The following is a 12151-nucleotide window of genomic DNA, read 5'->3' as shown; positions in this document are numbered from 1 at the left end:
GCACTCTGTACACTGAAGTATCTTAAAAAAAAAAAAAAAAGTTTTTAAAGACCACAAAATAGTTATCACCAAAACAAGGCCATCACTCAGTGTCCATGGGCACGTAGTCTAAACATGGTTCTGGTAGATTTGGTGTTTTAGTTTCCAGCCCACAACAGACGAGCAGTAGGTTGGAAACACGTGCACGGCAGGGAGGAGTGGCTGACACTCACCATCACACTCCCCGGGAACCCCAGCAGCCTCTGCGTCACCCGGATCTTCTTCTGAACTTGGCGGTCCTGCCCCCAGACCTGCCAGGACATTAGGAGACTCTGATGCCCATGCAGATGTGTGAGACCCAGCTCTCTGGGAGGGGTCCCCCTCACAGCTCTGGCTATCTTCTGTTCTAAGGCAAGCCGGGAACGGAAGTGGGATGGTCAAGGCAGAGGGTGCATGTCGTGCAAGTGTCCAGGGTCCGTGTGATGGGCAGCCAAGGGACACTGTGGCTCTGATCATGTGGGAGTCAGGGAAATGGGTATTTCTAAGTGCATGGAGCGTGAGGGGTGGGGTGTTGAGGGAGTGGGTGTGTTTTCAGACCTGCTGTTCGTCTAGTTGGCTGTGTGAGACTGGGTAAATGACATAATCTCTCTGAACTTCACTGCCGTGTAGGAGTTTAAAAATGAAGCTAATTCCTCTAGCCTTTCAGTTCGGAAGGACTTCAGCCTTTCGCTGTTCTCTAAGCTAAATGGTATGGGAGGAGGTGGAGGGAAAGTTGGGCTAGCTGTTGTTCAGTCACTCAGTTGCGTCTGACTCCTGCGACCACGTGAACCGCAGCACTCCAAAGTTAGGCTACCCGTGTATACATACCATCGGGTGATACAGAAACATGTATTATAGTATGACTCATGTGAAAAGACCCTGATGCTGGGAAGGATTGAAGGCAGGAGGAGAAGGGGATGACAGAGGATGAGATGGTTGGATGGCGTCACCGACTCCATGGACATGAGTTTGCGTAAACTAAGGGAGCTGGGGATGGACAGGGAGGCCTGGCGTGCTGCAGTCCATGGGGTTGCAACTAGGCAGACACGACTGAGCGACTGAACTGAACTGAACTGATAGTATGTATTCCAGTTTAGTAACATATCTCAGCATATGTTTTTATGTATTGTGTATATAATGTATATACAATCTATGCATTATTATATAATTATATATATATAAATCTGTGTATATATAACCTATACACAATATGGGACAGTATTTCCCAGTGTTCATTAGCCAGCAGATGGATAGGTTTGCAGTTAGAAAGGTTTACTTCACCACCTGCAACGGGCTTTGAGGAAGGATCACATCCACATTCAGAATCATTACTTTAAAGTCCCAATGACTTTGTTGACTCTGGAGCCCAGAAGTTAGAATATTATACCAGGAAAAATGAGCTATCTTCTAGACTCGTCAGTTTATTTTCCCTAGTCCATAAAGGATAGCATATTAAAGAAAGAAATATTGATGTTTTTATATCCAGATGTTGTCGTTAGCATCAGATTGATTGGCAAACATCTTTTGAAAAAGATACACCTTTTTGAAAGAATCACAGTGAGATAGATGGATGGATGGATGGAGGAAGACAGAGATACACATGGGTGGTTTTACTCACTAAGTTGTGTCCTGCTCTTTTGAACCCGTGGACTGTAGCCCACCATGCTCCTCTGTCCATGGAATTTCTCAGGCAAGAATACTGAAGTGGTTTACCATTTGCTTTTCCAGGGGATCTTCCCAACCCAGGGATCAAACCCACATCTCCTGCATTGTAGGCTGATTCTTTACTGCTGAGCCACGAGGGAAGCCAGAGATGTGTATACACACACGTATATAGATAGATGTCTTTTTGGTCTTTTCATTTTGCATCAGTTTTTCTCAGCTGCTCATGTTGACAATGCTTTGAGTACATGCCTTTTCTAATTTTTCTGCTGAGAATCTATCAAGAAAATCAGTAAACTTACATCAGAAACATGGACTTACATGTTTGCTGTCAGAAAATGATTCTCTCTACACAAAACTTGACAAGGAAAGGTGACAACCTAGTCTTATCCATTTTCTTTCATAGATGATCGTATACAGACTGTCCCTGACTTAGAATGGTTCTACTTGGATTTTTTTTTGCTTTACAATGACATGAACGTGGTGCATACTCAGTAGAAACTATACTTTGAATTGTGAACTTTGATCTTTTCCTGGGCTCGCGATGCGTGGTGAGCTGCTTGTGTGATCAGCCGTGACCTCTTAGGGATCAACAACAGATAAACATGCAACCGCCTGTATTCAGATGACAGTTCTGTTTTTCAGTTTCATTATGCACAGTATTCAATAAATGCCTTGAGATGGTCAACATGTGATTATGAAATAGGTTTTGTATTAGATGATTTTGCCCAACTCTAGGCTAATGTGCTGACAACATTTAAGGTAGGCTAAGATGTTTGATGGGTTAGGTGTTTTAAATGCATTTTCAGCCTGTGATATTTTCAGTGTAGGATGGATTTATTGGGACAGTAGCCATTATAATTCGAGAATGATTTATATTGTATTTCAGTTACTTTGAACCACAGATCAACAATGGTTTCCTGAAAAGGGGACTTCAGTTGTCAGTGAAATATGCATACCCACTCAGCCTTGTTTTCAGTAGCAGAAAACTAAAAGCTGGTCTCATTAACCATCACAAATATCCTAACATTTAGGGATGCCCAGTGGGCACCCATTCCAGAAGACTGCAGCACGTACGTCTTTGGAATGAAGTAAAATTTAGCAGATGGGATGAATTAGTTTTTATTCTTTTTGGTGGTGGTTCTTTTGGCTTTGTATAGTTTTGCATAAATATAAAATTCTAATCAAGTACTTTTTAAAAAAATATGAGAATAGTAATAGAGAAACATAATTTAGGATCAGATGTCCCTGTGTGACATCGTGAGGTTGTGACTGTGTTCAAGACAACCTTGTAAACATGCACAGTTGACTGCCAACGTGTCCAAAAACTCCAGGCTGCCAACATACATGTGTTTGAGGCTTCACATAATTTCCACCAGAAGGTTTGATCCAGGGTTGAATTCCCTGTTGCCCTCGAAAGCCCAGTAGTCAGTAAGAAAGAAGAAAAATGAATTTGATAGTGGACATTCTCCATACTCCTGTATTTAAAATTCAGGGAGCAAACTGACATCTTAATTGCACACAGATACAGGAAACTGGAGACAGAAAAAGCATTCATTTTCCCCAGCTTGAAAGTTTGTATCGGAAGCTTCTATATTTCATGCAAAAAATATATATATATTGCTCTTTGGCACACGAAATCTGATGGTTTCAGAAAAGAAGAATTAGGTCTTCCTTTGATCTAGCTTCTGAATGCATCAGAACCACACCTTTAATATAATGCTTTTTATCTCCCCCGTGTCTCGGTGTTCCAGCTCTCCAGCTCAAGTGGGGAGGAGGGTCTCAGGGTCCCCGGGAGAGTAATACCGCTCTGACTTACTCCAGGATCACATGCAGGGAGGGTGTGGGGTGAACTCTCACCCCTCCTCCGGCATTAAACTCAGCCCTGAGACTCTCAGGGCTTAGAACAGAGCTTAGAGTGAAGAATTGTTTTCTCTGAGAGCTATGCCCAAACATTCCTGCTGAAGCAGACAGTCATCAGTTAATCTCTGTAAATGACTACGATTTTGGCAGGTGTCAGCTGGTGCAAAAACTGCTCACACGTTGAAACTTTGTTTTCAAGCCTAGAGTGATGAGAAGGGGTCTCGTTAAAAAATATACATATATCTTGCATTGTGCCCAGCCAGAGTAGTGGCTTCCCTGAAATGACTTATTCCTGTTTAGTTTCTTGGTGGTACGTGTTCCCCAAGCTTGGGGACTGAGGTAGACACAACCAAAGGCCTCTCTTCAAAGGCTGGCCGGAGGCTCCAAAACACCAAATGCATGTGTTCGGAATGATCTGGTACACATCATTCTCCTGGATCACCTACTGTCCTTGACACCCTGTCCTTAGAAAAATCACCACTGGGTGCCCAAGGAGTGTGCAGTTTTGAAATGCGTACAAAACCTGCTAGAAGCCTCTGCACCACTCCCTATGCCAACTGGCATTCTTTCTGAGGTGGTAGAACTTTCCAGAAGTATGTGTCCTGCCTTCTCTCCTTGACTTCTAACTCCAGGTGCTAGGTGGTGATAGGCATGGAAAGGGCCATACTAATGTGCTTGGGATGACCTTTGAGTTGGTATCGTTTGCTCCTCTGCAAGAAAGCTTCAGATTTTTCAGTCTGACCGTCAGGAAGCGAGAATGTGTCTCAGAGATAAGAGGAGGGAGGAGTCTCCGAGACGCTCCATGCGGAGACCACGAACGACTCCATGATGGACTGACATAGAATGTTCTAGAAAAAGATTGTTTTCGTCCCTCTGAGGAAAAGGCGTGGCAGGGGTTGTTCTGGGAGCTGGCCCTGTGGCCTTTCACCCACAAGGCCGGTGCTTAAAATACTCAGCGGGTAGGAGGCCTTGCATGTGTGCTGGGCCCACGTGACACGGTCTGCCTGGTTCAGGCAGAGGGCTGTGGGCTGCAGGGGCTGAACCAGAGACCAGATTTGCCTTGGTGACACATGAAAAGAGGGAGCATTGCATTTGAACTACACAAATATTATGCTTAAGTATTTTTCCTCATCTCGGAGCCAAACAGGTCTTGCTCGTGATAAAATCGCTGCAGTATAGTGGGTCCTTTTTCTGGTCTGGAATTTGAGACAGCATCAGCTGTGCCAAGGGGCCTGGCAGCAGGAAGAAACGGCAAACCACGGAGATTTGGAACCATAATACAAGTTATAAAATTTAATTTTATAATTGTAGCCATTGGGAGCTGGGCTAAAATGTACTTCTCCCAACTCCCTTCCCACCCCAGGCTGGGGGTGGCAGCGGGGGTGCTGGAATCCAGGGATCATCTTTCTCACTGAGGAGGGGGTCGGGCATGGGGAAGGCCACTGGAGTGTGCTGCCAAGGGGGCTGCTTCCCCAGTCTTGTTTTAAGGTCCCTTGACGACAGAGGCGGGGTGGGAGGTGAGTTGTGAAATTGGTCAGTGGCTCTTTCTTCCAATGAATTGGCCAAGCCCAGCCCCACCCCTCTAACCCACATGGCTACGTGGGTACCTGGGATCCTCAGCTCTGCTCGACGGGCCTAAATCTCTGCTTTAAAGACATTGTGGGGACTCCCCTGGCCTTCCATCGGTTAAGACTCTGCCTTTCCACTGCAGGGGGCACAGGTTCAATCCCTAGTCGGGGAACTAGGATCCCATAAGCCCCGAAGTGCAGTCAGAAAGTAAATACATTTTTTTAAAAGACATTTTGATGAAGAACTAAGGGAGGAAAGAGGAAACCCAACCCTCCTGGCCCTTTTCTAGTGCAGGGTTTCTGCTTGCATCCTGGTGACAGTGACTTTGACAAGGAGCCAGGCAGGCGAGGACACTTGCTGGCTCCCGAGGTGCTGAGGGCCCCCTCCCCGCCTTGGATTTCCAGACGCCCCCCGGGGAAGCACCTCCACTCTGCTGGCAGCCCGCTCTGGGCTCCAGGGGCCCCGGCTGCTGCGAATCTCCGACCCATGGAGGCCGAGCCCAGGGAAGTCGGCTCCAGGGAGGAGAGGATGCTCTCAGAGAGCTGGTGAGGAGCGGAGAAGGGGCCCTTGCCCCGCACTTAACAGGAAATCTGACCTCTCAGGGCTGTGGTTGGTAGCCACACCTCATTTCCTGTTGGCAGGGACCTGCTGCTAAGCTCCAGGGCCCACTTCGCTGCTCTGAAACCAGCCGGGCTTGGGTGTGTGTTGGGGGGCAAGCTGTTGGGGCTCCTTCTCCAGCCCACAGCTCAGGGCCAAACAACTGCCCCTTCCCCCCTTCTCCCGCCATCCACCACCTCTGCCACCAAGCCCAGCGTACCCTCTGCCTTCCGCCCCGTGCAGATGGGTGCAGAAGGTTGAGGTGGGCGCCCGGGGCCAGATCGAAGGAGCGCTTCATGAGCAATGTGATGAAAGGGGTCCCCCATGTGCCAGCCCCGAATCCCCAGGGGTGCCTGTGAATGAGCAGGTCTCCAGCAGGTCCACATGGGGCATGGGGAGGCGGTGAGGGGAGAGGGAGGGGAGACCCAGAAACACCCGACTTCTAGCAAATCCTCAGTGTACATTTTCTGATCTCTTGCCTCCCTCCTTCCTTGCCTCCCTCTCCCCCTCCCCACCCCCTCCCCACAATAGGACATCGTCAGAAACTAGATGATCAGACCAAGCCTGGGAGCTTGTCCTTTTCCGAGCGGCTCAGTGAACTGGAGCAGCTGCGGCGAACGGCCATGAGGGTCAGCCCACACCACCCAGCCCCCACACCCAACCCTCGGGCCTCCTTGAACCACTCCACTGCCTTTAACCCTCAGCCTCAGAGTCAGATGCAGGGTAAGTACCCGGACGGAGCCTCGCCCTTGGGCAGAACCCACCCAGACCCATCGTGGCTTCTCCTCCCCACTTCCCTGGACCAGCAAGCAGCCTGAGAGCTTGATAACAGCAGAGTGTCCCCCCACTCCACCCTACCCCCGGCCAACCCCAGAGCTACTGAGTCAGAGTTGCTTTGTGACAAGGCCCCCAGACTGAAAGGCCCTGCTACAGAGGATATAGAGAGGGTGTTGCTGAGTCGCTCAGTCCTGTCTGTCTCTTTGCGACCCCCTGGACCGTCGCCTGCCAGGCTCCTCTGTCCATGAGGATTTCTTTAGGCAAGAATCCTGGAGTGGCGTGGCCATCTCCTCCTCCAGGGGATCTTCCCGACTCAGGGATCGAACCCACGTTTCCTGCATTGGCAGGCAGATTCTTTACCACTGAGCCACCAGGGAAGTCCTGTATATCCAGTTATGTATATATCCCTATGTAGATCATGTCTGGAATTTCTTACGCAGGAGCTCTGGCCATGCCATTTTCTCACTTAACTTGGCTTGAAGATACACGTGGCACGCATCAAGCCAGGTGATGGTTAAGATGTTTCATGTCCTTCCTGATTATTTGTGGGGTTTGTATTTTATGCACGTCCTTTTGAAAATATAAGGAAATATGAGTGTCTGGACGCCATCCTATTCAGGGTATTCATTGCAACTAATGAATTTGCAGTCAGTCCAGAAGGTGGACTCTCCCTGCTCCCACCACCGTAGGGGTTAGCTGGCAATGGCAAAAACACTGTAAAATACAGTAATTGCATAAAACCCACTGTGCCAAATGAGATAATACCCAGAGTTCATTTACACTGCAGAAAGCACTGACGTCAGTGATTATTTGCTCTGTGATACCATTTCAAATTTCCGAAATGCAGTGGTTTTTCTCAGAGTGTGCGGGACACAGCTGTGTATGGTAGGGTTGCAGTAAGATTCCTTTCTCAAAGGGGCAGGCTTGCTTGACTCACAGGAAAAGATAAGGGGCCCATCTGGGGCAGGTGGCCAGCAGGGGATGTGCACCTGACCTTCTGGGACAGCAGAACTTAGATTTCCTGGGCGTTCTCTGTGTTCTGAGCTGTTATTGTGAGATGCTAAGAATCCCAAGTCCTTGAGGGTTTCCAGCCCATAGCTTTCTTTTGGGATTAGCACATATGGGGCTCTCAAAAGGGAATTCCATCGTCTTCCCCAGAGCCTGATGGCCCATGCTGTTCACTCTCACGTCTCTGGGGAAGGTTCTCTTATTTGCATGAAAAATTCCCAGAGATTCCCCCTCATGTAAGATCCTATGCGGACAGCTGTCAAAGGGTCTTTCTGTAGATGAGCCCTTTGGTGGACAGCAGAAACCCAAGCTTGGCTTTGGGAGGGCTGCCTCTCATCTCCAGTTGCCTCTGATCTGTATTTAAGAAGAGGTCCCATGAAACCATTGGTTTCCTGGTGCTTCATCATCACATACTCATGCAAAATATGCATATTGATTTTTTGAAATTCCAAAATGCAAGCGTGTATGAGAAATTAGAGCAAATGGCACATTAAGTGAGATGGGCTTGGCGGGGCGGGGGAATTGCTGCTTTTCTTCTAAATAGAATAAAATTCTTTAGGAGATGGCTGGATCTTGTGTTTAGGGCCATTTACATGCGTGTCATCTGCAGGATTTCACTTGTAACATTCAAAGGGAGACTTCAGTTTTCTTATCCTCTCACTGCGTCACTGACCATTTCTACTTCTGGGCTGATAAAGGGATTTGCCTTTTTCTACTGCTTGAAACCAAAATTATGAAGCATTTTGAAAGGCAATGGAAACTTGAACCACATGGGGGCTGGTGGAAATCATCACCAGGAGTCTGGCTTGGTTTCGGTTTTGATGAAGAGTGAACCAGATCTGATTTCTCTTCCTGATCAGATACACTCTCTTTACCGAAAAGAAAATGGTGGGCCTGGGGGTGGGGTGTTGAATTCTTATCCTCAGCCGTCAGCAGCTCTTGGTCTGAGGCATTGCCACTGACAGGCATTCCTCAGCTCATTGGAATACTGTATGCTTAGCACAGTATCAGGTTTAACCCCCTTTCTTGTTCCTTTTAAAAACTTTTTTACTTCTGCAACCTCTAAGTAATAGTAACCTCTAAGTAATAATAACTTGCTTTCAGAGTGCCCTGGAGTCTTAGTTGCTACTCTATAGAGAATGTGTTAACTATGTCACCAATGTCCTTTCTTTTCAAAATATGATTTGCCGTTCAGGACATCACTTGTAAAACTGTAGGAACAGCTTTTAAAAAATAAGTATCTGGGAGAGTTTTATGTAAAACGACTTTTCCTTTTCCTTTCTTTTTTCCCATTAGAAATCTAATGCTTTTTTACTTTCTTCCTGTTTCGAGTAGACCCTTGGGATTTTTTTTTTTCCCCTGAAATTAGAAAGTTAACAGGAATCACAGTAAAGTCTCTTTCAGCCAAAACTTTCATTTTGTTCTTGATGGATATGAAAATGGTTATTTTCCCAGCTTAGCACTAGAGCTTCTATATTATATTTAAGAAGATGCTTTGTATAAAAATTCAGCATGTGTTTATGGCTCTCTTTGAAATGGCTGCAGTAGTTGGAAGAAAAACATCCCCATAGTATTAACAAGAGCAGTTTTACAGCCGTGCCGAACCAATGGGTGGATGTTTTCAGCCTGGTGGAATCGTCAGCAGTTAGGGGCTCCGAAAGATCCCGGGTCGATAGGCTGATGGACCCAGTCTTTCTCGGGCTTCATCGGAGGGTCGTGCCTGGTCTTTTAACTCCTTCAGTACGAAATCACAGATCTAGGATACTGCCTCTATTTATCTAGAATCAGATGTGCTTACGAAGCACTCAAAATAGACACCTCAAATGATCTGAAGCAGGGTACAGATGGAAAAGGGGGGCTAGGTTGCCATGCCACCAAACCACTGTTTATTTGTTGAGGTTTCAGCTATAAAAGGGCTGAGGTTAATTTCAACTTCCTACTTTACCAGGTCTTAAAATCAAACAGAAAGCCATTTGGTCATGGCTGCACGTTTAAGCAAGTCAGGACATCATCACGCACTTGTACGGCCGAGTTTTAGATTTCTTTCCCAGTCACAGGAAAGAAAACTCGACACGCGTTCTTTTGAAAGATGGACCAGGCAGAGTCTAGACAAAAAGGGAGCCGCTGCCACCGCGTCAGCCACACCTCCCCTTAGAGATGGCTTCAGGCAACCCGAGCAATAGGTTTAAGAATCTGACTCCTGATTTACCAAAAATGACGAACCACATTTAAGCCATGTATGTAACTCCCTCCTTTCGGGGAAAGCAGAGACAGGGTGAAATCTACTGGTGCAGAAAACTGTCAAAACCAGAGAAACTTAAGAAGCCAAGTTTTGTTTTTGGTCTGTCTTGCCGTCAGCATCAAGGCACAAGGCTTAACCCTTTAATGGGAACAGTTATCTTTTGGTACAAGTCAGACCTTTTTTATACATTGTGTTATTCCTACAATCCTGTAGATGTGGTTTATAGGCAGAGAAACTGAACCTCAGAGGTTAACGATTGCCAGAATTCTCCAAGATTGGAAGTGAACTCAAACGGAGACCCTTTCTGGCTCCAAAACCAGTGCTGGGGGGTGGCAGGTTCTCCCAGGCTCCCACCCTGGGATCAAGGACTTAGGCACAGGGCTGGTCAGTGTCAAGTAAAACCCCCGTCGCCCATGGGGAGATGGGAGCGGTGCTGGGCTGGTCATTCCCTCGGCAGTCCTGATTAGACTGGGTTCTATTATCGTGAGGTATTGATAATAATGAACCGTTAGGGCCAGACTCGGGGGTGGGCACCTGAATACATTTCCTGCTTTGGAGACGTGTGTTTTTAAAGAGAGAAGGCAATGGCACCCCACTCCAGTACTCTTGCCTGGAAAATCCCATGGATGGAGGAGCCTGGTGGGCTGCAGTCCATGGGGTCGCTAAGAGTCGGACACGACTGAGCGACTTCACTTTCACTTTCCACTTTCATGCATTGGAGAAGGAAATGGCAACCCACTCCAGTGTTCTTGCCTGGAGAATCCCAGGGACGGGGGGGCCAGGGGGCTGCCATCTATGGGGTCGCACAGAGTCAGACATGACTGAAGTAACTTAGCAGCAGCAGCAGCAGCAGTGTTTTTAAAGATGGGGGAAAGAAGGCTGAACTCAGAATAATGACTCTCTGAGCACTGCACGCGTGAAGGGAAAGATGTGTGGGTAGGCAGAGGGCTTCTTAGCCGTCCATTCACTTTATTGGGGCAACCCTTCCTTCCTGCGTGGAAGGCTCTCTCTGTGGGTTTCTGTGGCACCAAGGCCTTCTTAACCTCTAAACCCCAGCAACGTCTGATCAGCCTGCAGGAGTGTGGGTGCTCTAAGACTTTCATATGGCTGACGGGGTTTGACCTCTTAAGACAAGAGAGAGAGAAGGGATTCCCTGGTGGCTCAGAAATCATCTCCTAAATTTTAGTATTCCAAGTTATTTTGTTTTGCTAGTGATTTACCCAAAGTTACTTTGGAAACACCACTTTCTGGCACTTATTATCTGGGTAGCTTTTTGAGATACTGAGTTGACTTTGTTTCTCAGCCATACTGGGTTACTTATGTCAACCTTTGTCAGCTGGATTGACCAAAGAAAAAAGAAAAAAAAAATCTTTTCACTTTCAGTAGGAGGAGAGAGAAATTCCCTTTCCAGCCTTGGGGGTAAAATAAAATGCACAATATCTCTTCCCTTCCCTGTCCTCTCTCTCTCTCTCTGTTTCTCTCTCTTGTAGCAATTCTAGAAGTTCAAAAACAAAGTAGGGAGCCAGGAACGGTTGCATTACCTTGGAGGTTGCAGTCAGTCATTCTCCTGTGTCAATCTACAAATGGTCATGGTTACACAAAGCAAAATATGGAGGGTGCTAGAAATCAACTTACAAGACATGCTATGAACATGAAAAGGGAGTGATCTAAACACAGCTCTCTTATCTAGGTGGAGTAGAGTTTGAGAGCCTGGCGAGGTCTATAACAGCAGAATCTTACACGGAAAACAAGCCTGGATCAGGTGTTTCCATGAATAAATAAACATAAGTAAATGTAAGAAGGAAGTGGGGAAAGAAGGGGAGGGAAGGAAGGAGAAACAGTGAAATGGACACAGAATGAAGAGCTCTCCTGGGCTCCTGGTGGGCGATGCTGGCCCATCTTCTCACCCGTGGGCAGAGAGGTTACAAGGTGTTAGAACTAGATGACTGGAGAGAGTTAGAGGAACTCAGAACTCAGGTCCTATTTTCCGTCTTCTTAGCTGATACAATGTATCAGTATTAAGGAAAGCTTGAAAAGTTCATGCCCATCAGTTGCATCATAGACATTTAAAAACTTTGGGGATGAAGGATGGAGAAAAAGCTAAGTTTTTGTATTGTTTTTCCTTTTAAAAAGGCCCTAAGGCCTTGACTTCCTAGTCCGCCTATGGTTTCAGCAGTGCGGGCTGCCCTTGCTTTCCATCCGAGACCTGGGGCGTGACTTACAGAGCAGTGCTCAGTGGCGGCCCACCTTACTTTTTCTCCGCACTCTATTTAGGGACCTCGTGGTCACCAACACAGAACCCCCTTGAAGAGTGCTGCACCAGTGCCTGTGATGTATTTACAAGCACCTCTCAGCTAAGCACTTAATAAACCAGCCCTTCAAAGGAGCCGCCAATCTGGCGAGCTGTCAGCACCC

The 12151-nt window shown here is 47.1% G+C and overlaps 1 protein-coding gene across 6 annotated transcripts in view; it reads left to right on the top strand.

Moving 5' to 3' along the window:
- RUNX1 (RUNX family transcription factor 1) overlaps positions 1-12151 on the top strand; it is a 273353-nt gene that overhangs the window by 221536 nt on the left and 39666 nt on the right. For 5 of the 6 annotated variants that reach the window (XM_061424402.1, XM_061424387.1, XM_061424372.1 and 2 more), the window contains one exon: positions 6241-6432. The exons of the other annotated variant lie outside the window; for it this stretch is intronic. In XM_061424402.1, coding sequence (XP_061280386.1) covers positions 6241-6432 — 192 coding nt within the window. The remainder of the gene's footprint in view (positions 1-6240; positions 6433-12151) is intronic. 6 annotated transcript variants of the gene reach the window in all.

The sequence above is a fragment of the Bos javanicus genome, chromosome 1, assembly GCF_032452875.1.
Source record: "Bos javanicus breed banteng chromosome 1, ARS-OSU_banteng_1.0, whole genome shotgun sequence".
NCBI classification, from domain to species: Eukaryota; Metazoa; Chordata; class Mammalia; order Artiodactyla; family Bovidae; genus Bos; species Bos javanicus.
This window is presented reverse-complemented; position numbering and strand designations above follow the sequence as displayed.